Here is a 22363-nt window from a genome sequence, read left to right as displayed (position 1 = left end):
GACCCCGCACTGCTGGTACTGGTAGGGAGACCTGTCATGCACCAGTGCTCTGGACTTTGAACCATCCTTGGCTCCTGCTATCCACTCAGCTTCAATCTTCCCTTCCTTTCGGCCTCTTCCGTTTCCTTCTCCTCCACCAGGGCCACTGTGTCCCCTCCACCCCTTAGTCATAGTGACTCTACATGTTCAGCTCATGACTTTTTTGGTTCTTTCCTTCTCTTCCTTGTTTCTCCACAGTTTCCAACCAGACAGTCCCGGGCTTTGCTTTGAGTAGCTTAATTGATGCCATACTCCCCTCGGTTGTCTGAGATCAGCCTTGTCTGGACTCCACTCACTCTGCATCTTGTCTTACAGCCTGTGGCTCCACAGACTGCATTGACTCAGTTGAGTGGCATTTGCTCTTTTGTTCACGGGAAGAGCTGGGTAATGAGTCTGTGATCGGAGCTCCCAATCAAATACAGTCCTTGATGTCCTCTGAAAATTCTGACCCTGTGATTCAGGATGGTGCTCCTTCTGTGCTAGGTCCTCATTCACCTTGGAGTGTGGAATACCTCCATTGGCCGTGTAGCCTTGTGTGTCGGGCTTTGAAGCAATGCTGGCCTTTTGAGAAGAGGTGAGCAGACCCTAAACCCAACATCTGTTCTCAACTACAAGTCTTTCTTGAACTGAACGTTCAGTTTTCTGAACATCCTTCTCTCTTCTCCAGATGTCTCCCTATAAATATTCTCACTGCTTGTGACTGGGGTTGTGGGTGTTTTCACCTAACTCAATCATAGGCTCCTTTGAAGGATCCAGGCATTGTTAGATGCTAAAAGCATCCTTTGATGAGGGCCAGATTCTGGATTCTGGACTTTGTTGAGCACTTCTTTCGGCCTACCTGTAACTAGGAACAGGTTGGAGGACAGCCCTGCAGGGCATTGTCCTTATGCCAAGTTCCAGCTGCTGCCTACTACAGCAGTTAAGAAATGAGCACCCACAGGCAGGATGTGAGGTCACTGTGAAATAAGTGATTAATTAAAAGCTTGTGAGATAAGAGAAGAGGTTATTTCCTTTATTCATTGACGAGAAGTATTGATTAATCTGGCAAGATCAAAATCCTTTAAGCCATCGCTTATTAAACATTGACTCATGTGAGTAGACTAAAGGGTAAACGTGTGTCTCAGAGGGCCACACTGCAGCTTCCACAAGAGTCTTTTTTGTTGTTGTTTTGTTTTTTGTTTCTTTGTTTGGTTTGGTTTTGGATTTTCTTTTAAATTTGTTTTTGATTTGTGTGTGTGTGGGGAGAGTTTGTGGGGGAGAGGTTGCAAGGGCAGAGGGAGGGTATATTCCAGGAGATGGGGAGATAAGTGGGATTGGAAAGCATGATGTAAAATCCAGAATCAATAAAAGTTAAAACAAACAAACAAAAAAATCATTAAGTCAAACACAGATGAACTAACAGGAAAAAGGGAAGTTAAAGGGAATATAATAAAAGTTAAGTAGGTAGACACAAATGTTAAATGAGAGTAAAAGTGTGTGTGTGTGTGTGCGTGCACACGGAAATCAGAGATTGACAATGTCAGATGTCCTCTTCAACCACCCCCCTACCATAATTTTTTCTAGACTTTGTCTCATACTGGTCCTGACGCTCACTGATTTGTCTAAACTGTCTGGCTAGCAAGCCCCAGGCTGCTTCTTGCTCCCCTCTCTCTGCACTGGAATGGACAGGCTCACACTTCCTAGCCTGGCTTTTACACAGGTGCCAGGAATTGGACTCAGCTGGTCGAGCATGCACAGTATGCAAGTACTTTGCACACTGAGCCATCCCTCCAGCCCCTCCTGGTCTTGTCTGATTCCTCTGCTGCATGTCCTTCTGTAGAAGTCACAGAGACTGACAGTGAATGGTTCTGGCCATGTCCCATTGAACGTATTCCACACACGGTGGCTGCCATGCAGAGAACACCAAACAACTCAAACTCGGGCAAAGGATCTAAAGGGACTTTTCTTTTTCAGTGGACTAGGAGTCAGCTCAAAGAGGTAGCAATCTAGAAGGCAGTTCATTTCCTGGGGAGAGTCCAGGGGATGGGGCATCTCCACTCCGTGGAATCTTTCAGGGTCTCAGCCTCCTTCTTTAGGGTACTTTCTCCCTGTTAGGCTTTCAGGTTCAAGAGGAGAAGGGGGCACCAAGTCGAGCTGACAGTAGGTGGCACAACACAGAAAGGGTCTCAAGAAGGAAGTTAAGGAAGTTCCAGGCCCCTCTAGTGGCGAGAGCAGAGCCTGTTCCTGTAAGATCCCTGGTGAGAGGAATAAAGAAGAAGGCTGTATCTCAAGGAACTGGGTCCAAGTCCACTGATAACACCTAACTAGACTAAGATACAGGATGGTTTCTTTATTTCTGGCATAAACAAGTGCTTCAAAGTCCCAAGGACGTTTCTGGACAATTGCTTCTGGAAGAACAAAGGGCCTAGTTAGTACATGATAGGACAGTGGTCCTGTCTTGCCTGCAGTCCTCCATGTAGGAGGGCTACCTGGAGGGGCTCTTTAGCAGGGAGGGGAAGACGAGCTCCCTGCCTATGTTCTCTGATACCCCTGTCCTTGGAAGAAGCTGTATCTCAATTATGGGAGAGAGAGAGAGAGAGAGAGAGAGAGAGAGAGAGAGAGAGAGAGAGAGAGAACAGGCCAAGGGAAAAGTTCCCAACATGGAAATGGGGTCAAGGCCAATCACATCTCATTGGTGAGGTGTAGCGTGCCATAATTGGGCACAGGATCACCTAGAATGATGTCAGCCCGTGTGAGAGGAGCTGGCAGCAAGCTGCAGGGTGGGGGGTGGGGGAGTTCAGAGGCCATCTCTTGAACTTACCAGAGGGGAAATACTGAGCGTTAGTCATTGTGTGGGCTACATGTGGACATTCTTAAAATAGCCCAGACTTTCCATGTCATCTTACGCCCCCCTGCTGGACAGGGCCAGGAAGGGTTTTGGTCATCACACAGGCCCTGTGTCTCCTCTGAACTTGTTGAAACTACTTACAATCCAGTTCATTCCACATGCTGCGCCCCCCATCACTCTTAACACCCTACTGCATTGAACGAACACTATTATTATCAATGTCAGAATAGAGTGGATTCTCCCCAGAGTGGACCTTCAGCTCCCATAGAGTGGAGCCTGTGTCTAGAACTCCATACTTCTGCCTATGGCCTATGCCACAGCTTGGTTCCAGTTGGCTCAGCTAATCTCTGTAACCCTGGAATTAACAGCCTCAATCATTGAGGAGAAGTAGTTCAAGATGAAGGTCAGACATGGAACCCTTGACTTTACCCTTGCTCACCTGTTGCCTGTTCAGATCCATCACTGAGTTTTCTAATAGCCAGCCCATGCGCAGCCAAAGGACCTCTGCCTCTCTCTCTCCTCCTTCTCAGCCTCAGGTACTCCCCAACTTCATGGAAATGGTCAAGTATTTACTCGTTCCTCTGCCTCCCCACTGAGCTAAGTTTTGACTTCCCGACCGACCCTGAGTCCCGAGTTGTATACATGTATATACATGTTCTTTGTATGCACATGTGAACATGTGTATGTGGAGGTTAAAGGCTGGCATGTGGTGTCCTTTTGCATGTTTTTAAGACTGCTCTCTCACAGATCCTGGAGTCTGCTGAACCAGCTAGACTGGCAGCTGGAATCCTGCTGCAGCCCATGTCTCCACCTCCCCAGCATTGGGTTTTCTAAGTGCCTGCCACCATGACAAACTTTCCCATATGGGTTAGCACTGAGATCCTAAAGTTGGTCTGGAAAATACTTACCATGTGAGCCAACCTTCCTGCAGCCTGGAGTCTGTTTTTAAAATTTGTTTACCACTGTTGCTAAGAACCTGAAAAAAGGAGCCTTGGCTCTCGGGTAACATTGGTAGGATTTTGTCTTTGAGTTTTAACCACATGTGCCTCAATGACTAGAAAGACATTTGAGCTACCCTCTTGTACCCAATCATGTACACACGATTCAGGAGCCTAGGCCAGGGCTGAAACCAATGAGCTGGGACAGCTGAGAGTTTGACTTTTAGGTGCTTGGGTCCTCTGCAGAGTCCTTCAAGGTCCTCTCTGGACAGAATCCTGTTGTCCCTCAGGATCAGGAGAGGTGTCTGGTCCCTCCTAGCCACTGTGCTGTTGAGATCAGGATTCTGTCCATGGTGGTGGGAACCTTTCAATTTCACAAGCCCTCTGTATCTGATTCTTGGATCTAGCTCACAAATATGGCCTAAGTACTCATTAATTTATTAGTCACTAGCTTGATGGCCAAAGGGCTGGGTCCTGGTGGTGATTTGAGTGAGAATGCCCCCTATAGGCCCATATGTTTGAATGCCCGGTCCCCAGTTGGTGGAACTGTTTGGGAAGGATTAGGAGGTGTGGCCTTGCTGGAGGAGGTGTGTCACTGGGGGTCTGCTTTGAGATTTCAAAAGCTCATTCCATTCTTAGTTCTCTCTCTCTCTCTCTCTCTCTCTCTCTCTCTCTCTCTGCCTCCTGTAGTGGGTAGCCAGTCCAGCTTTGGCCTGGAAGTTCCAACCCCCACTGAGGCTTCGGTAATGGTCACGCCCACAAGGCAGGGCTGAGGGAAGACGCTGAAGACCCAGGATCAAGAGGAGAGCGCTCTTGGTTCTGGGATCCTGCACGCTGGAGGTAGACCGAACAGACTTCTCCAGAGAACACCGCCGGACTACTACGCCATACCTTTCCCAGACCCTGCAACCTATCCCTTCATTTGTAAGTTACCCCACAAAATAAACCTCCTTTTTAACTACGTGGAGTGGCCTTAACAATTTAACTAATAGCCTCCTGCTTGTGAACCTGATGTAAGCTCTCAGCTACTGCTCCAGCACCATGCCTGCCGGTCTGGTTATCTCTGCTATGTTGTTCTTCTTCATCATGATGATCATGGACTTTCCCTCTAAAACTGTAAACTCTCATTAAATGTTGTCTTCTGTCTTAGTTAGGGTTTTCATTGCTGTGAAGGGACACCATGACCACAGCAACTCTTATAAAGGAAACATTTAGTTGTGGTGACGACTCAGTTACAGCTTCAGAGGTTCAGTCCATTATCATCATGGCAGGGAGCATGATGGTGTGCAGGCAGACGTGATGCTGGCTGACAGTCCTTACATCTTGACTTGACTCAGAGGCAACAGGAAGTCGACTGACAGGCACACTGAGTGAAGTTTGAGAAAAGAGACCTCAAAACCTGCCCTCAGAGTGACGCACATCCTCTAAGAAGGCCACACCTCCCAATAGTGCCACTCCCTTTGGGGGGCCATGTTTTTCAAACCACCAGGATTGCCTTGGTCATGGTGTCGGTCACAGCCTCCAAATCCCCTGAAGAGACTGTTTGCTCTTCTGTTTGACCCTTTTCCGGGCAGTTTCCATTTCACTGCTCCTGTACCTGCAGGTTATGTGGACAATAAAGCCTGCAGTTTGTTAGGTTGGCAGAATCCTTTCTTCCAGTGCTTGGTACAACAATAGACTCTCAGGTTGAGAGAATGCCTTTTTTTGTTTTGTTTTTGTTTTTTGTTTTTTGAGACAGGGTTTCTCTGTGTAGCTTTGTGCCTTTCCTGGAACTTACTCTGTAGCCCAGGCTGGCCTCGAACTCACAGAGATCCGCCTGCCTCTGCCGCCCCGACCGCCCGGCTGACAGAATGCCTTTTTATACATGCATTGGGATCTCAGCCTCCCTGAATGACAGATTCCCACAGTCTAGGTGTGAAAACCGATCTACAAAAAAAGGAGAGGGACAGAACAGGTCCTATCTGGCCTTTCTCCAGGGATACCGCCAACTTCTGAAGATCTAGCAGGTGGCAGACTGGAGCAGGGCTGCCAATCATTGCCTTTGGTATTTGAAAACTCAGCCCCTCCTCCGGATTTTAGCCCCGGCTTAGATTGGCTTTTACTCCCCTCAGTCATGGTGGGTTGGGCTTTAAGGCTCGGTGGTTGGCTCCTGCAGGGGCCGGGCAGAGCCGTTCTGGAACTCCGACTCTTCATACTGTGCCCTGCTATCCGAAAGTGGAGTCTTTTCTGACCCAGGCCTGACTGAACAGTTTCCAAGTCTGAAATAGAAATCATGCCCGTGACTCTGGGTTATTGGGATATCTGTGGAGTAAGTGAAAGGTTGGGCAGCTAGGTGGGAAGAGCCCAGGGTCAGAACACAGAGGAAGATTCCCATCAGGTTTTTCTTGAGCCCTTTACCGGTCTTTGTCAGAATCACCCTGCCCAGGCCCTCCTCTCTCCTTGCCTCCCTCCCTCTCCTCCACCTCTCTTTTTAGTAAAAGGTGGGGAGGCTTTCCTAGAGGAGGTGAGGTCAATTTAGGATCTCACTGATCGTGACTTGTTACTGGCCATCTGTCACAGCTGGGTCACGCCATCCGCCTGCTCCTGGAATACACAGAGACAAACTATGAAGAGAAGAGATACACCATGGGGGATGGCAATGACATTCGTCTGGTCAGACTCTTCCCCAACTCTGCCCATTGGTGCCCAGTGGCTTCTGCCTGATTCCCTGTTTCTCAGCTCCGTGGCTTTCCTCCAGATGAACCCAGAGCTTGCCCCTTCCAGAACCCTCCCTGTGGGTGCAGCTTTGTTTTTCAGTACAGAATCTTGGTTGTGGTATGCTGGCCCTTTTCCTGTAATGGGGGGGGGGGGGGGGTCTCCCAGTACTGACCTAGCGCTTTTGTAATTTGTAGTCTTGCAAGGCCTACAGCCACTAAGGCACTGTTCAAACACTCAGCATTGGGATGAGAGATTTACCGGGTCAGACTGCACATTCCCTGCACAAGGAGTCAGTCCCGCCCTCGACCCTTTGGGAGGGTTAGACTCAGGGGATTTCTTTTCACATCATCTTGTCTACAGCTCCCGATTATGACCAAAGCCAGTGGCTGAGTGACAAATTCAAGCTGGGCCTGGACTTTCCCAATGTAGGTGCAGGGAAGGGGAGGTTTGGGGAAGGCATGGCGTTCTCACCTCATCTCCTTGCCTGGCTGAGGGGGTTTGGGATCAGAGCTTCTGCTCACCTCCTCCCATTCCTGGTGGCTGCACAGTGTTTCTGTGATGGGCTGTGTCCCAGCTCTTCCATTCAGTGTCAAGTGTGTTCATGGAGGACTCACCATGCCAGGCACACTGAATGCCAGGCTTCATGTCTATCTGTCCCTACCTAGGGACGCAATGAACAGACCCCACATCACATCTGACCATCCCTGCTTGTCCATCCAGCTGCCCTACTTAATTGATGGGTCACACAAGATCACCCAGAGCAATGCCATCCTGCGCTACCTTGCCCGCAAGCACAAGATGTGTGAGTGGGGCCGGCTGCAGGGTGGGGCATGGTGGTCATCCCCCTGGGCTTTGCTGGCATGGGATGCTGAGAGTGAGTCTATGCTGTGTGTGCTGCAGGTGGGAGACGGAAGAGGAGAGGGTTCGTATGGACGTTTTGGAGAACCAGGTTATGGTCAGCTGCATCCAGCTGGGCATGCTCTGCTATAGTCCTGACTTTGTGAGTCCCCACTGCATGGCCTAGACTGGGTTTGCAGGAATTAAGGGCTTCTGTTCATACCCACACTTGTCCTCTTTGGAGTGTGGACCCACCATACTGAACTGCCAAGCTTTCCTAGTCTACCAACAGGTTGAGCTCCCAACCCACCCTCATTTTGTCAACAAAAACCATGACAATTCCAAGAAGTTTTGAAGTATTGTCATGACACCAATGGTTGGGAATTCATTTCCTATATAGTAAATTCATATGTTCAGTTCTCTTCAGCTTTGACCTTGACCACCGCCATGTACTACCTTGTCTAGTTCACACACCAACTACCACTCCTAGAGTTCACAGATGAAAGCCAGGGGGAAAGAAGTCATGGGTGCTCAGAAATGCACCCAACAGTTTTCCCAGAGCTGAGTCCTCAGTAGCAGCAAAAAGCAGGGCCTCTTGCTAAAAGGCAGCTTATGATCAGCTGGAGAACCACTGTCCCTTTCAACATCCAACACTGTTCAACTGCATTCACCCTACTCAGATACTCTTTGAGTATTTGTCCTTGTACCATCTCTTAGAACTCACTTCTTCTCTTCTCTTGAAATTGTTAAATATGTTGCTTTTCTGTTTCTACTGGACCTCTGGGTCAAGAAACTTCCCAGAAAGTCCTAGGTTAGATGTCAATCCTAAAGATGGGGCAGTGTAGCGTTCCAGTATAACTTCCAATCACCCCTGAGAGATGAAGTCTGCTAGCAGATAGGAGTCTAACCATTAAAATAGTGAGGCATTAAATGGTAGAGGTCCAGTACTAGGAAAGTGCCCACTCCTTTGCCCAGCTCCGACAGGTCATACTTTCTCCCTTGGGGACTGTATGAGGGTTGTGACAGCTGTTTTCTACCTCAGGAGAAACGGAAGCCAGAATTCCTGAAGGGCCTCCCCGATCAGCTGAAGCTCTACTCTGAGTTCCTGGGGAAGCGGCCATAGTTTGCAGGGGACAAGGTAAAGAAGGTAACTGGTGAGGAGGGGGAACTACCATTCTTTCCAGATTACCAGATCCCATATCACTGACCCTGCTTCCTGCAGATCACCTATGTGGATTTCCTTGTCTATGATGTCCTTGACCAGCATCGTTTATTTGAGCCCAAGTGCCTGGATGCCTTCCCAAACCTGAAGGACTTCTTGGCTCGCTTTGAGGTGATGCCCTGATCCTCCTTCCTCTTGGCTGTCCTTCCCTTCCCCATTTCCAGGACGCTTCCCTAGTCCTGAGGGTTAAAAGAAGAATAACAAGGATCTACTGAGCACTGGCTTTCTGCCAGGACTTGTGATCAGCCGCTTAGATCTGTGCAGTCAATTTATCATTGCAACAGCTGGCAACCTGGATAGAATTAGATGTCCCACTGGACTGATAAGGAATCTGAGACTGTGGAGAGCAAGCTGCTTGCTCAAGGTCCTAGTGCCAGCAGAGACTGTTGTGGGCTTCTGAATGCCTTTGCCTTCTAAAGGCAGCATTCAGTGAATGTCTCTGATTTGTGCAAAAAGGAAAGTCAGGCCTTTGTATATCCTGGGTTCCTGCCCAGCACCTGTGGTATGCAGAACATGTGAAAAATGTGTTTGTTCCTGCAGCCATTAGGCTGAGACCAAGGCAGACTGATGTGCAGCACCAAGACATCCTCAATGGTCCTGCCTGCTCTGCAGAATGGTGTAATTAGTCATGTGCCTGACTAGGGAAGCATTGTGATCCTGGCTGTTCCCGTGGAAGATTTTATCTCTAGTTCTGTTGGTGGTCGGGCTCTTTTTTTTTTTTTTAATTAAAGATTTATTTATTAAGCACACAGTACTCTGCCTGCATGTATGCCTTCAGGCTAGAAGAGGGAACCAGATCTCATTACAGATGGTTGAGAGCCACCATGTAGTTGCTGGGAATTGAACTTGGGTCCTCTGGAGGACCAGCCAGTGCTCTTAACCTCGGAGCCATCTCTCCAGCCTGTCGAGTGTACTCTTTCCTCTTCTCTTCTTTCATATCTCATGGTCCTCTATGAGATGAGGTCATGCTTTTATTTTTATTCAGACTCTTTGGAATTTTCCTCTGTGTGTGGCACAGGGTCGGGCCCAGCAGGACATGCGGTAATGTCCCTCCATCCTGGGACTGAGTGCAGTAAGCAGGGCAGAGATGCATGTGGTATTAATGGTGGCCCTCATCTCACAGTTACTCACAGCCATGCTGAACTCTCTGCTTTGACATGAACAAGACCTACTTTTTCACATCTGTGTATTGGAGCTGTTAGCACAGCAGCAGACCTCAGCCTGGAAGTGGTTCTCCTTCTCCACTCTCCATGAAGGGATGCATTTGTTTTTCAGTTAGCTCTCACCAGCTCTGGTTCTGGTCCACATGGAGTGGCCTTGGGAGTGTGCAAGAGGTGTCCTGGCTGAGGAATGGGGTGTCTGTGGAATGCAGAAGCCCTTGTTCGGAGCACAGATGGTGTGGCTTGTTGGGGTAGCTCTGGCTCTATGTTGGTCTTTAGAAATCATCTGTGCACTTTTGCTGAGTGTCCTGGAGCACACTCCACTGCATCAGAGCTAGAGATGAGGTTGGCTGGGGCTCAGGGAGAGTGCTCAGGGCTCAGGTGGAGAAGCCTCAGCTTCAGGGGAACTGCTGGAGCTGGCCATTTCCTGCTTTGCATCCCTCTCACCCTCTCCACTCACACTCAGGGTTTGCTGGATCTCTGGGCAGGACCTGGGCTCTCTTCTGAGCACACATGCCACTTCTCAGCCCTGTTGGCTTTCTGGCTCCTTGCTTCTCCTCATCATGGGTATGTGAGGACAGCCAGGAGTGACAGTGCCCCCTATTGGAGGCAGGAGGGGAGTGCACAGAGAGCAGATGGCAGCCACAGAGCTGGGCTGAGCCTCCCAGCCATGGGAGAAAGAGGAAGTTTCTTAACCTCTGGGTACCTCAGCATCCCTGCTGAATGGTGATGGTGGGACTTGACTGGTTTTGCAGGGTGGTTGGGTGGATTTTCTAGATCTGGTTTTTAAAGTCTCTTGGATGTTCCTAGAGTGAGTTTGCCCACCTGACAACCTGCTTTCTCCTTCCTGCTCACAGGGCCTGAAGAAGATCTCTGCCTATATGAAGAGCAGCCGCTTCCTCCCAAGGCCTGTGTACTTAAAACAGGCCACATGGGGTAACAAGTAGGACCCCACACTGCTGGTACTGGTAGGGAGACCTGTCATGCACCCGGTGCCCTGGACACTGACTGGGCTGCAGCTAGCCTCCAGTAACTTCTCTGCATCAGTTCTTCCGTTTCTTTCCCTGTGTTTTCATTACCTTCCCCTCTACAAGAATGCTTGTCTCCGGTTTCACACAGCCTCTTCTCTCTCAAGCCTCTAAGTTTCAAACCCCCATTCTTGGCACACACCTTATTGTCATGGTTCTCATCAGACGACCTTCACTGTACTCTGAGCAGCTCAGATGATGGCTTTACTCCCCACAGTTGTCCAAAGATCCATACTGCTTGGTATGCAGTTTTGGTCTCCAGACTGAGATGGCCCAACCTTGTCTGAGTTTTAGTAAAGTATGAGGCATGCTTGCTTTGTGTCCTGTCTTATTTTCTAAAATTCACAGGAGTGATGGCATTGATGTGCAGTCTTCGTTCTGGTATTCATAAGGACAGTTAGGTGATGGGAGCATGGCTCTTAGGCAGGATGTAAGATCATGCATAGGGGTGGGAAATAAGGCTAATCTGTTAAGAGTGTTTCCTGTTCTTGCATAGGACCTGGATTGGGTTCTCACCACCCACACGGTGGCTCACAATGACCTATAACCCCAGCCCCAGGGAATCTGATGCTGTTTGCTGCCTGCATACACTTGGTTCACATGAACTTAGGTAAGCAGACACACATACATACATAAATAAATCTTTTGAAAAAGAGAGAGATGTTCACCTGGGATTCTTTTATTTTTTTTAGCTGAGGATTGAACCCAAGGCCTTGTGCTTGCTAGGCAAGCGCTCTACCACTGAGCTAAATCCCCAACCCTCCCCTGGGATTCTTATAGGGGTCCCTCATTCATCATCCTGCTATGTGCAGTACCTCCATTGGACATGTGCACCTGTGAGTCTTGCATTAGTGAGGTGCTGGGCTGATAGGCAGAGGGTGAGCAAGCTCCAGGTTCAATGTCTGGCCTCACCTGGAAGTCATATATCTTTCCAAGATGTTTTGCTATAAATAGCCCCTACTGTTGGTGATTGTTTTGTGGGATCTTGAACAAATTTAATCATCAGCTCATTGAGGGAGGTGCCTACCCTTGTAGATATGTCGGACAGTGTCTGACATATTGTTGAAGTTCAGGCAGTTGTGAAGATTTGTTTTCAGAGATTCTTGTACCAGTGTTTGGAGGAAGAGCTCTGGAAATAACCATGGTTCCTGAGAAGGCATAGAATGAGGTACAGAAGATTTTCCATGAGGAGATGTTGTAGTCTGACCTAGAGGCCCTCTCACACCTAAGCACTTAAGAGACTGCAATTGGCCTTGAGGAACTGGAGGTGGGTGGGTCTACTTTCCTAGGCCCCAGAGCAGCAGTGTATGACTAAAGGTGCTGTCAGGTCACCCCCAAAGGAGCTGGATTCACTGAATCGGTCTGGCTGTGTTCTATTGAATATACCTGTACATGCAAGTTACTGCAACAAAGAGACCAAATACCTCAAACCAGGGTACAAAATTTGAATAGACATTTTTCTAGAGGAGATGTACAATTGCCAAAAAGCACATAAAAGTTGCTCAAAAGCACTAATCATCAGAGAAACATAAAATGAAACTACATTGAAGATATGCCTCACACACATCAAATGAGCCACGGTCAAGCGTGTAGACTTGCTGATTATGTGGAGTGATTGGAAGGCTTTTGCTTTGTCCCTTTGAATATCAAATGCTACAGCTACTGCGGAAATTAGACTGTTAGTAAATTAAAAAAAAAGAATTACTATATGATATACTATTTCTTTTCTGGATGCATACTCAAAGTAATTTAAAGTTCATGAATATACATACACATACATATATGTGATACATGTATGTATGTATGTGTGTGTTGCCCCATGTGCTTAGGCAGAATATTATGACTATATTATGACTGTCAGAGGGTATGGCAGGACTGTTTTCATTTCTGGGTAGATAAGAGTCAGAGTGTGACAGGAAGGAGCTGGAAACTACATCTGCAAGGACCTGTCCCTGGAGACTACATCTGCAAGGACCTGTTCCCAGTTCATCTTCTCTTAAGGGGAGAGTCCAGGGGAATGGGCAGCTCTGATTCTCGGAGTCTTTTCGGGTCTCAGTCTCCTTTTATCTGTGGTCCCTCCATTCCCTATGGTGCTTCCTCTTGGTTGAGTTTTGGGGTTTGAGAAGAGAAAGGGGTTCAAGAGAGAAGTGTTGAGTCAAATTGCCCTCAGGCCAGACCTTATCAACACCCCAAGGAAGGAAGCACAGCTTGGTGGGGATGAAGTATGAAGTTCTGGGCTTGCTCTTTGAAGGTCCTGTGATGACAACTGGGATGGGAGAGTGGTGTTACGTGGGTTCAAGGTCAGCTGATACCACCTAACTAAACTAAGAGAGATGGTATGTTTTTGTATTTCTTGTTGAAAAATCCCAAGGACATTTCTGGACAAGGGCTTCTGGAAGAACAAAGGGCCTAGTTATTTTGTGATAAGAGAGTGGTCACTTGTAGCCCTTCTCTGTTCAGGGCTATGCTATCTGGAAGGGCCCTCGGGGGAGCGAGAGACCAGCTCCCTCCCTGTGTGTTCTGTCACTTCTGTCTGTAGATGAAGTTATATCTCAAGTATGGGAAGGAGAGAAAGAAAACAAGTCTGAACCAAGGCAAGAAGTTCCCCCTATGCAGGTGAGGCAGAGGCCAGACACATCCCATAGTTGAAGCACTGTTTGCTATGGCCAGTGACAACATCACCTAAAATGGCACCATCTTCTGCTACATTGTACCAAGCTCAGCATGTGTGAATGGGGCTGGCTGCCAGATTGTGGGGAAAAGCGAGGCACAGGTTCACAAGACAGCTAATATTCATACTCCTTCTATAGAATACCTTACTGATTTCCCTAACTGAGAAGCACTCAGACCCAAGGGATATAGTTGGTGTTAGCATTGAGTAGACCCCAGTTAGAAGAATGTGTGTGTGTGTGTGTGTGTGTGTGTGTGTGTGTGTGTGTGTGTGTTGTGCATTCATGCACTGGGGCATGGGAGGACATCAGGGTTCCTCTAGCATTTTCCACCTTATTCCTTTGAGGCAGAATCTCTATCTGAACCTAGTAGTTCAGCTTATGCTTTTCAGACGGGCTTTTAGTCAACAAACTTCAGCCATGTTCTTGTCTCCATTCCTTCATCCAGATATGAACCTGTGCCTCGCTTGTTACATGGACACCAGGATCAGAACTCAGGTCTTCATGGTTGCGTAGCAATCACTCTTTAACCACTGAACCATCTCTCCAGCCCCCTAATTGGAAGATTTTAATCCTGAAATCAAATGGGGCAGTTTCCTTTACTCTCAGGCTTGGCCTCCTTCCTCCTCTGGGTGTCTTGTTTTATATCTGAGAGATAGGGTATGTACTTACTCTTATTGATACTCAGTGATCTTTGTATGAAGCCCAGTGAGCCATGCAAAGACGACCCTCCATCCAGCGACTAAGTACAGCAGAGAGCAAGAGGCAGACAAATCATGGCATCATTGGCTGCTGGGAGTCACAGTAGCCTTCACGTCACAGCCAATCATGGGTCCTCCAGAGTCCACTTGATATGTACAGAGATTTGGGTACTGGAGGCGTCAGTACAACAGGTTTGTGTTCTGTAGTCTTCTCTCCATCAAATGTTCTGCTTTCTCAGATTCTCTTTGGTTTTGGTTCTGATACAGAAATGCCCTGGTGATTGTGCAAATATTGGCATGACTATGGGAAGAATGGACTGGAGAGCTAAGGCCTGCTCCACCTGCCTCCTTGATAACAGTGAGCTCTAGGTCTCTGAACAACTGTAGGAATTATCCGAGCAGGCTCTCCTGGTAGGATGGAACAAAACACACCCAGTGTCTCTTTGCATGGTGGTCCTCTGTAGCAGGGCTGGATATGAGGCAGCTTGGGGCACAGTGAGATGGGCCTGAGGTTGCACATACAACAGGTTGGACCTCTGCTTTCAGGAGTGATTAGAGCTGGCTCAGCACTCCAAGCTGCCCCTCCCACCCCCATCCCCCTTGTGCATTTCATCCAGGGTTTGCCAGGGAGGTCACTGGCTGAGGTCTGGGCTCTCTGTTCTGCTGCACTGGCCTACTCTGGATCTTCCTGTCCTGTTACAGGTGGTTTCTGTGTAAACCAGGCAGGAGGATGTTCCCTGTGAAGAAGGAGCATGCCTGTGAAGGCTGGGGGTGACAGGGTCTCCTGCAGGAGGACAGGAGGGGACTGGACTGGGCAGAGAGGGCACAGAATGGGAGCCCCAGGGGCAGGCCGACTCAGGCCCTGTCCCCTGGACTAGCTGTGTGAGCAGGAGGAAGCCACCTCACCCCTCTGGACCTCAGCTTTTGCTGATAGCTAGTCGCGGTGGGATAGATCCTGCAGGATTCTTAAGTGAATGTTTGAATCTCTAGGGTATAACCCCTCCACATCCTCCACAGTCTCCCCTTCTTTACAGGAAATTGAAGAATTTGCTTTCCAGAGAGCCTGCATTAGAGTCCACAGGGAATGGCTGTTCCCAGAGTGGAGCTATGGGGCCCTTTGGGGACAGGGCCTGCCGCTCTTGCTGTCTCCTCACCCACAGAGCCTGGAGCAGATCACTGCCTACACAAAGACCAGTTGCTTTTCCCATACTTGTGCTCACAAAGATGGCCACTGAATACGGACACGTGGGACCTCAACAGGACATGAGGTGGGGGTGAGAAGCTCATTTTCCTTGAGATGCTGGATGGAGGGCCTCGGTAGCAGCCACTCCCCTGCCGCCTGGGCTCCACCTTCTCTTTCTTTCTTTCTTTCTTTCTTTCTTTCTTTCTTTCTTTCTTTCTTTCTTTCTCTAACGGACCCTAAGGTCTCACCTGCCCCTTTACTGTCTGGACCCCTGCCCCATTCCTGCCTTTTAAAGCCGCAGCTCCTTCTTTTCCTTCCACAAAGTGGCCTCCTGAAGTCACTGTCCCTGAGGCTGGCCTGACTGTCCTGTCCGGCAGTGGCTGTGCTGTGTTGAGGAGCCTGGTGGACCTACCCCTCCCCATTGTCTGCAGTGTTCCCCAGTAAGGTCCCCGTGCGGTCCTGTGTGGTCCCCATAAAGCTGGAGTCACACCTGCTTTGGCTGTCTTGTTTACCAACTTTCATCATTGCCTCCGAGGACTGCCTGGTGACCCTAACAGCGCCTGGTTCACAGGGATTCTAGAGGACTAAGAGGGGTACCCCCAGAGCAAGCGGCCTTCGCAGGGTCTCTAGAACATGAAGGGCACTTTCTGTGGCTGGAATCTTGTGCCACAGTGTTACTGAGATTTGCAAGTTAATAAAAATCAGTTCTAAAAAAAATATCAGTGCAACGATTTCACAAATTTGAGGACGTTTCCTCTTCTTTAGCTGCGTTTTAACACAGCCAAATAAAACCAAACATAAAACATTTAAAAAAAATCGAGATTGGAGTGAGTTGATGGTACATTCTAAGAGAGAGAGGCATGGTGCTGCATGCCCTTAATCTCAGCACTTGGGAGCTGAGGCAGGAGAACTGAGGCTAATTCATGGCCAGCCTGGGTTACCCAGAGTTCGAAGCCCAGACTCTGAAACCATAAAAAAAAAAAAAAAAGAAAGAAAGAAAGAAAGAAAAAAAAAAGACAAAGAACAGTTGTTTCTCAGGAATTTGGGGAAGATTTTCAAGTGCTGTAAAGAGAAATGTGTTCCGTCAATTGTCATGAATTACAGGTCCACATGAGCAGCCTGGCTGGGAGTCGGCAAAACAGAAATGATTATAAAGCACAGCTCCTCAGTGTCTTACTCACCCTCAGGATGATGTTAGAGAGAAAGAAAATGAGATTTTGGGCTAGGAAGGACTGAGGTTGGGGGAGGGACCTGAACAAGGGAGCAGCTAGGGTACATAGGAGGTACCTGCACTTTTTCTGTTATGAATTTTCTTAAAATAAAAAAAAAAACAAAACAGGAAAAACAGATACATTTACCACATGACCCAGCACACACACACACACACACACACACACACACACACACACACACACACACACTTAGTTGTGTAAATTCCATTAGAAAGACTTATCTTGCATGCATGAGTATATTTACATTATCATGTTTTCCAGTTCTTCATTTTTCAGGTATTCACAACACAAGAGATAACTTTGCCCTCAGGACACTTTTGTTAAGGTTCAAGGCCTTCTGAATTGTCATCTCTAGGCAGCCCCACAACAAAAAGAGCGTGGAGCTGCTAACCAGGAGCAGGCGAGTCCAGCCCCACTTTCTGCTGTAGGCGCCAAACCACTGCGCAGTATCTGAGTTCCCGCTGCATTGGCTCTCGGCAGTCCCTGCGAGGTTGGCCGGGCCCTCCCCCTGGACTCTGGTATTGGTCAAAAGTAGGGGTGGGGAAGGGCGGTCTGAAGACCTAACAAAGCCAAGACCTGCTGCCCCTGGCCGGCTGCTCTCAGAAAGTCGAGGCTAGTCTGACACTGAGCCTATTCTTTCAGACCACAACACCATGCCCATGACCCTGGGTTACTGGGACATCCGTGGGGTGAGTGAGGGGTCCGAATGCAGAGTAGGACTTGGAGGAAGGGTAAGGACACATGCAGTAGATGGGTTTGCCGAGAAGGACTGTCTGCCAGAAGACAATCTGTGGAGGCATGCTCTTGCAGGAGTGTGTGTGTGTGTGTGTGTGTGTGTGTGTGTGTGTGTGTGTGTCCGTCCATGCATGGAGATGGCAAAATTAGGCAGGGAGGTGGGGACTCATCTGGAGGGGGTAAAGAATCTCACCCTCTCTGGTGGTCTCTCACAGCTGGCCCATGCCATCCGCCTGCTCCTGGAGTACACAGGTTCAAGCTATGAGGAGAAGAGATACACCATGGGCGACGGTGACTGCACCTTCCTAGCCAGATTCCTGCCCAACTCCTGCCCTTTGGTGCCCAGCAGCCCACGCCTAGGCCCCTTGTTGCTCAGCTCTGCCTCTTCTCGTTGGCTTTAGACTATGTCCCTTCCAGAACCCTTAATTGTGTGGTTGGCTCTGCCAATGGAAGATGCTGAGGAAAGATTAGTGGGTCCTCTGTATGTATAACTGGGCTCCATTTCCTTAGCACTTGGCTAAATCTTTTGTAAGCTTTAGTGATGATTAAGGGGCCAACAGCCCTTACAAACATCTTCATCCTTGAAAGCTTGCAGTGTGAGACCGCCTCAGAGAGCCTTGTCTCTAACTCCTTGGGAGGTTCTTGGGAGAGGAGATTGAACACATGGGTCCTTTGATTTCATATTATCTTGTCCACTACAGCTCCTGACTATGACCAAAGCCAATGGCTGAATGAGAAATTCAAGTTGGGCCTGGACTTTCCCAATGTAGGTGTGGGGAAGGGGAGGTTTGGGGAAGGCATGGTGTCCTTATTTTACACAGATCAGGAGGTCTGGGATCAGCCCTTCTGCTCTCATCTGCCCACCCATGCCCACATCATCTTTCTGGGATGGGCAGTATCCCAGCTCTTCCACTCAGTGTTCATGGAAAGTTTTCCATGTGAGGCACATTGAGTACCAGGCCCCATTTCTGTCCTCACCCATGGGATGCTGGGACTTCATATCCCATCTGACTACCCTTGCTTGTCTATCCAGTTACCATATTTAATTGATGGATCACACAAGATCACCCAGAGCAATGCCATCCTGCACTACCTTGCCCGCAAACACAACCTTTGTGAGTGGGCTGGCTGCAGGGTGGGGGGTGGTGGCCGTCCCCCTGGGCTTCTGGTGGGATGCTGAGAGTGAGTCTGTGTGCTGTGTGTATTGCAGGTGGGGAGACAGAAGAGGAGAGAATTCGTGTAGATATTTTGCAGAATCAACTTATGGACAACCGCATGGTGCTAGCCAGGCTTTGCTATAACCCTGACTTTGTGAGTCCTACTCTGGGCTGGATGAGGTGGGGGACAGGAGCTTGTACCCTTGCCTTCTCATCTGCTCTGTGTGTTTAACATCTAAACTTCTTAGTGCTGCTTACCTATAAATGGTGTTCTGGACTGCAGTGGAGTCAAATGGTACAACCTGGGGGATGAGACGGGACTGTTTAAGGCCTTTTTGGCTACATAGCAAGATGAAAGATGTCTCAAAATCAAAAATACCAAAACAAAACACACACACACACACACACACGCACGCACACACGCACACACACACACACACACACACACACACACACACACACACACACACATCTGCTCATAGAGTGATCCTCAAACCTCAGAGTCTTGTCAAATGAAACTCTCACTCAACCTCACTGCCTTTAGCAAACAGAGCAAACCTCCACAGTGAGCCTGAGTACCTGGGTAGTAAAGACTGTGTTTAGAATCCCTCAGCTCTCTCCACCCATCTCTGCCCTGGGTTATGTCTTCCCCTTGGCTTAAATCATCACTGCTTTGTACACACTCAAACAAGCAGAAAAAGTGATGCAACCTGGACACGGAAGAGCGTCATCACCTGAGGACTGTTCCCAACCAGATTTCCAGAGCCAGGTCCGGGGTGCCCATGGTGATAGGCAGATGTTCCAAGTAGGCAATTCACAGCCAACCAGCGCTCCCTTGTTTTCTTTCACCCTCTCAAATTCATTTCACCTTTTTGGAAACTGCACCGAAGTCCCACCCTTCTCCTGTCACTTTACTATGGAGAACATTCAACTTCTTGTCCAGAGCGTTTGAGTTGCTCCCTGCCTAACACCCGAGTGCCCAGCCTGCCCACACAGTCCTGAGTGTGACCACAAAAGTGGTTCTGAACATCGGGGGTGAGTCGCAGGGACAGCGTGCGCCTGTGTGCCTTCTCATCGCCTCTGATATCGGATCTGGTGCCTGTAGGATCTAATGAGTGGTGACATAATAAATTAAAGCCTGGACTAACCCAAGCCCAGCCTCGGGAAGGTGGTTGCACCTCTGCTCAGATGAGGTCTTCACAACCCTATGGGCCCAGCCTGTGCCCACAGTCTTGTGACTGAGGGTGGTCACAGTGTTTTCTGTTGTAGGAAAAGCTGAAGCCAGGGTACCTGGAGCAACTCCCAGAAATGATGAGGCTCTACTCTGAGTTCCTGGGCAAGCGGCCATGGTTTGCAGGGGACAAGGTAAAGAGAGGGGGTGGGGAGGAGGAGCTGCCGTTCTTCCCAGTTTACCAGATTCCAGCGCACTCACTGTCAGCTTCCTGCAGATCACTTTTGTGGATTTCATTGCTTATGATGTTCTTGAGAGGAACCAAGTATTTGAACCCAAGTGCCTGGAAGCATTTCCAAACCTGAAGGACTTCATATCTCGCTTTGAGGTGATGCTCCTAATCTTCTTTCTTCTTCGATGTCCTTCCTTTCCCTGAGAGGTCCTTAGCCCTGGAACTATATTAAAAATAGCAGCTGGGTGACGGTGGTGCATGCCTTTAATCCCAGCACTCGGGAAGCAAAGATCTCTGTGAGTTCGAGGCCAGCCTGGTGTGCAGAGTGAGATCCAGGACAGGCTCCAAAGCTACACTGAGAAACCCTGTCTTGAAAAACCAAAAAAAAAAAAAAAAAAAACTTAGCAGGAAACAGTAGCACTTATTGAGATGAGTGCTTGCTTTCTGGTAGGACCTGTGCTTAGCATCTTTTATCTATCGGGTGAAACTGATCATTACGATCAGCTTACAGGGAGGACTGGATTGTGAGTCCTGTTGGATAGATAAGGAAACAGACTACAGAGGGTAAGTCCCTCACTAGCAGGGGCTGCACCCCACTCCCTTTTGTGTCTGGCCTCAGAGGTCAGCAGGCAGTAGCTGTGTACCTGTTTTGTGTCAAAAGGAAGAGCCTTGGGTCCTTGTGCTGTCTGAGCTTCTTAGCCCCGGATGCTGCTGTGGAGAAGGAAGAACGTGGCAGGAGTGTGTAAGCCACAGGCATTCAGAGAGAGAGAGATGGTAGGATTTGTGTGAAATAGCCGTGTGCAGACAATACTCAGACCTGATCCTCAGAATGCTTCACCCCATCTGAGTCCATGCCAGACCCCAGGGCTGTTTTTTGGTGCTGGATTTGAGAGTGTATGTGGACCCCATTCAGGGTTTTTTCCTGAAGTGTGGGACTTTCCATCCCTCTCTTCTTCCCCGTGTCTCCATGAAGCCATTTTGTATTTATATACTTATTTTCATTCCTATTCACTGGCCTTCTCCTCTCTATGAGGCTTGGTGTCAGACCCAATGAGACTTGGAAGAACTCCGTTCAGAGACTGAGTAGCAGAGAGCTACGGACGTAACAGACATGGTTCTAACTGGGTGCTGAGATCGAAGCTTGGCCCTCACTGCGCTGCCAGTCATGGGTCCCTGAGTCTCCTTAGCACCCACATGTAGTTAGAGTTTTCCTGCCTGGCCCAGTCAGGACAAATCTCTCTTACCCGCCAGTCCCACAGTCGCTCAGACCCAACCAAGAAAGCACACAGAAACTTATATTGCTTATAAACTGTATGGCCATGGCAGGCTTCTTGTTATCTACCTTTTCTATCTTAAATTAACCCATTTCTGTTAATCTATACTTTGCCACATGGCTTGTGGCTTACCAGTGTCTTTACATGTTGCTTTTCATGGCGGCTGGCGGTGTCTCTCTCCAACCTTCTACTTCCCAGAATCCTCTTCTCTCTTGTCCCGCCTATACTTCCTGCCTAGCCACTGGCCAAACAGCATTTTATTTGTACAGAGCAATATCCACAGCACCCACAGAATCTGTTCTTTTAGAGACTTGACAACTGCAGGCAGCGGAACAACAGGTTTGTAGTCTGGAATCTGTTCTTTATGGCAAGTGATACATCTCAGCTAGTTCTCACCAGCTCTGGCTCTGGTCCGCACACAGTGGCCTTGAAGTGTACCACAATGGTGTGCTCTTGGAAGGGAAGGATGAAAGAGCTGAGGGCTGCAGCCCAAGGCCTGCTCCACCTGCCTCCTTGATAGCAGTGAGCTCTAGGTCTCTGAACAACTGTAGGAATTATCCGAGCAGGCTCTCCTGGTAGGATGGAACAAAACACACCCAGTGTCTCTTTGCATGGTCCTCTGTAGCAGGGCTGGATATGAGGCAGCTTGGGGCACAGTGAGATGGGCCTGAGGTTGCACATACAACAGGTTGGACCTCTGCTTTCAGGAGTGATTAGAGCTGGCTCAGCACTCCAAGCTGCCCCTCCCACCCCTATCCCCCTTGTGCATTTCATCCAGGGTTTGCCAGGGAGGTCACTGGCTGAGGTCTGGGATCTCTGTTCTGCTGCACTGGCCTGCTCTGGATCTCCCTGTCCTGTTACAGGTGGTTTCTGTGTAAACCAGGCAGGAGGATGTTCCCTTTGAAGAAGGAGCATGCCTGTGAAGGCTGGGGGTGACAGGGTCTCCTGCAGGAGGACAGGAGGGGACTGGACTGGGCAGAGAGGGCACAGAATGGGAGCCCCAGGGGCAGACTGACTCAGGCCCTGTCCCCTGGACTAGCTGTGTGAGCAGGAGGAAGCCACCTCACCCCTCTGGACCTCAGCTTTTGCTGACACGTAGACACAGCATGACTGATCTTGAAGGGTCAAGTGGGTTTTCTGAGCATGAGCATAATCTATACGGGTCCAAAGCCCTTCATTGCACAGAGTCTTTATAGGAAACTGAAGAGTTAGTTCCCTATCCAGAACTCTAATACGAGAGCCTACAGGGAAAGGTGCTCCT

At 49.0% G+C, this 22363-nt stretch overlaps 2 protein-coding genes across 2 annotated transcripts in view; both read left to right on the top strand.

Annotated features, from left to right (window-relative positions):
- The first annotated feature begins 6055 nt into the window (after positions 1-6055).
- LOC118585789 (glutathione S-transferase Mu 6-like) lies at positions 6056-10667 on the top strand. Its single transcript, XM_036190717.1, is given in 8 exon segments — positions 6056-6112; positions 6364-6439; positions 6862-6926; positions 7222-7307; positions 7402-7501; positions 8381-8476; positions 8561-8671; positions 10578-10667. Coding segments are annotated over 8 exon segments (660 nt in total). The 5' UTR covers positions 6056-6076.
- Positions 10668-17028: 6361 nt separating this feature from the next.
- Positions 17029-22363, top strand: part of LOC118585686 (glutathione S-transferase Mu 7) — a 5636-nt gene continuing 301 nt past the window's right edge. Inside the window, exons 1-7 of the mRNA XM_036190512.1 lie at positions 17029-17222; positions 17484-17559; positions 17970-18034; positions 18302-18383; positions 18479-18579; positions 19695-19790; positions 19874-19984. Of these exons, the coding sequence (XP_036046405.1) occupies positions 17187-17222; positions 17484-17559; positions 17970-18034; positions 18302-18383; positions 18479-18579; positions 19695-19790; positions 19874-19984 (567 nt within the window). The 5' untranslated portion in view covers positions 17029-17186. The remainder of the gene's footprint in view (positions 17223-17483; positions 17560-17969; positions 18035-18301; positions 18384-18478; positions 18580-19694; positions 19791-19873; positions 19985-22363) is intronic.

The sequence above is a fragment of the Onychomys torridus genome, chromosome 6 (genome assembly GCF_903995425.1).
Source record: "Onychomys torridus chromosome 6, mOncTor1.1, whole genome shotgun sequence".
Classification (NCBI taxonomy): Eukaryota; Metazoa; Chordata; class Mammalia; order Rodentia; family Cricetidae; genus Onychomys; species Onychomys torridus.
The sequence above is the reverse complement of the archived record's forward strand: the minus strand, read 5'-3'. Positions and strand labels throughout refer to the sequence as shown.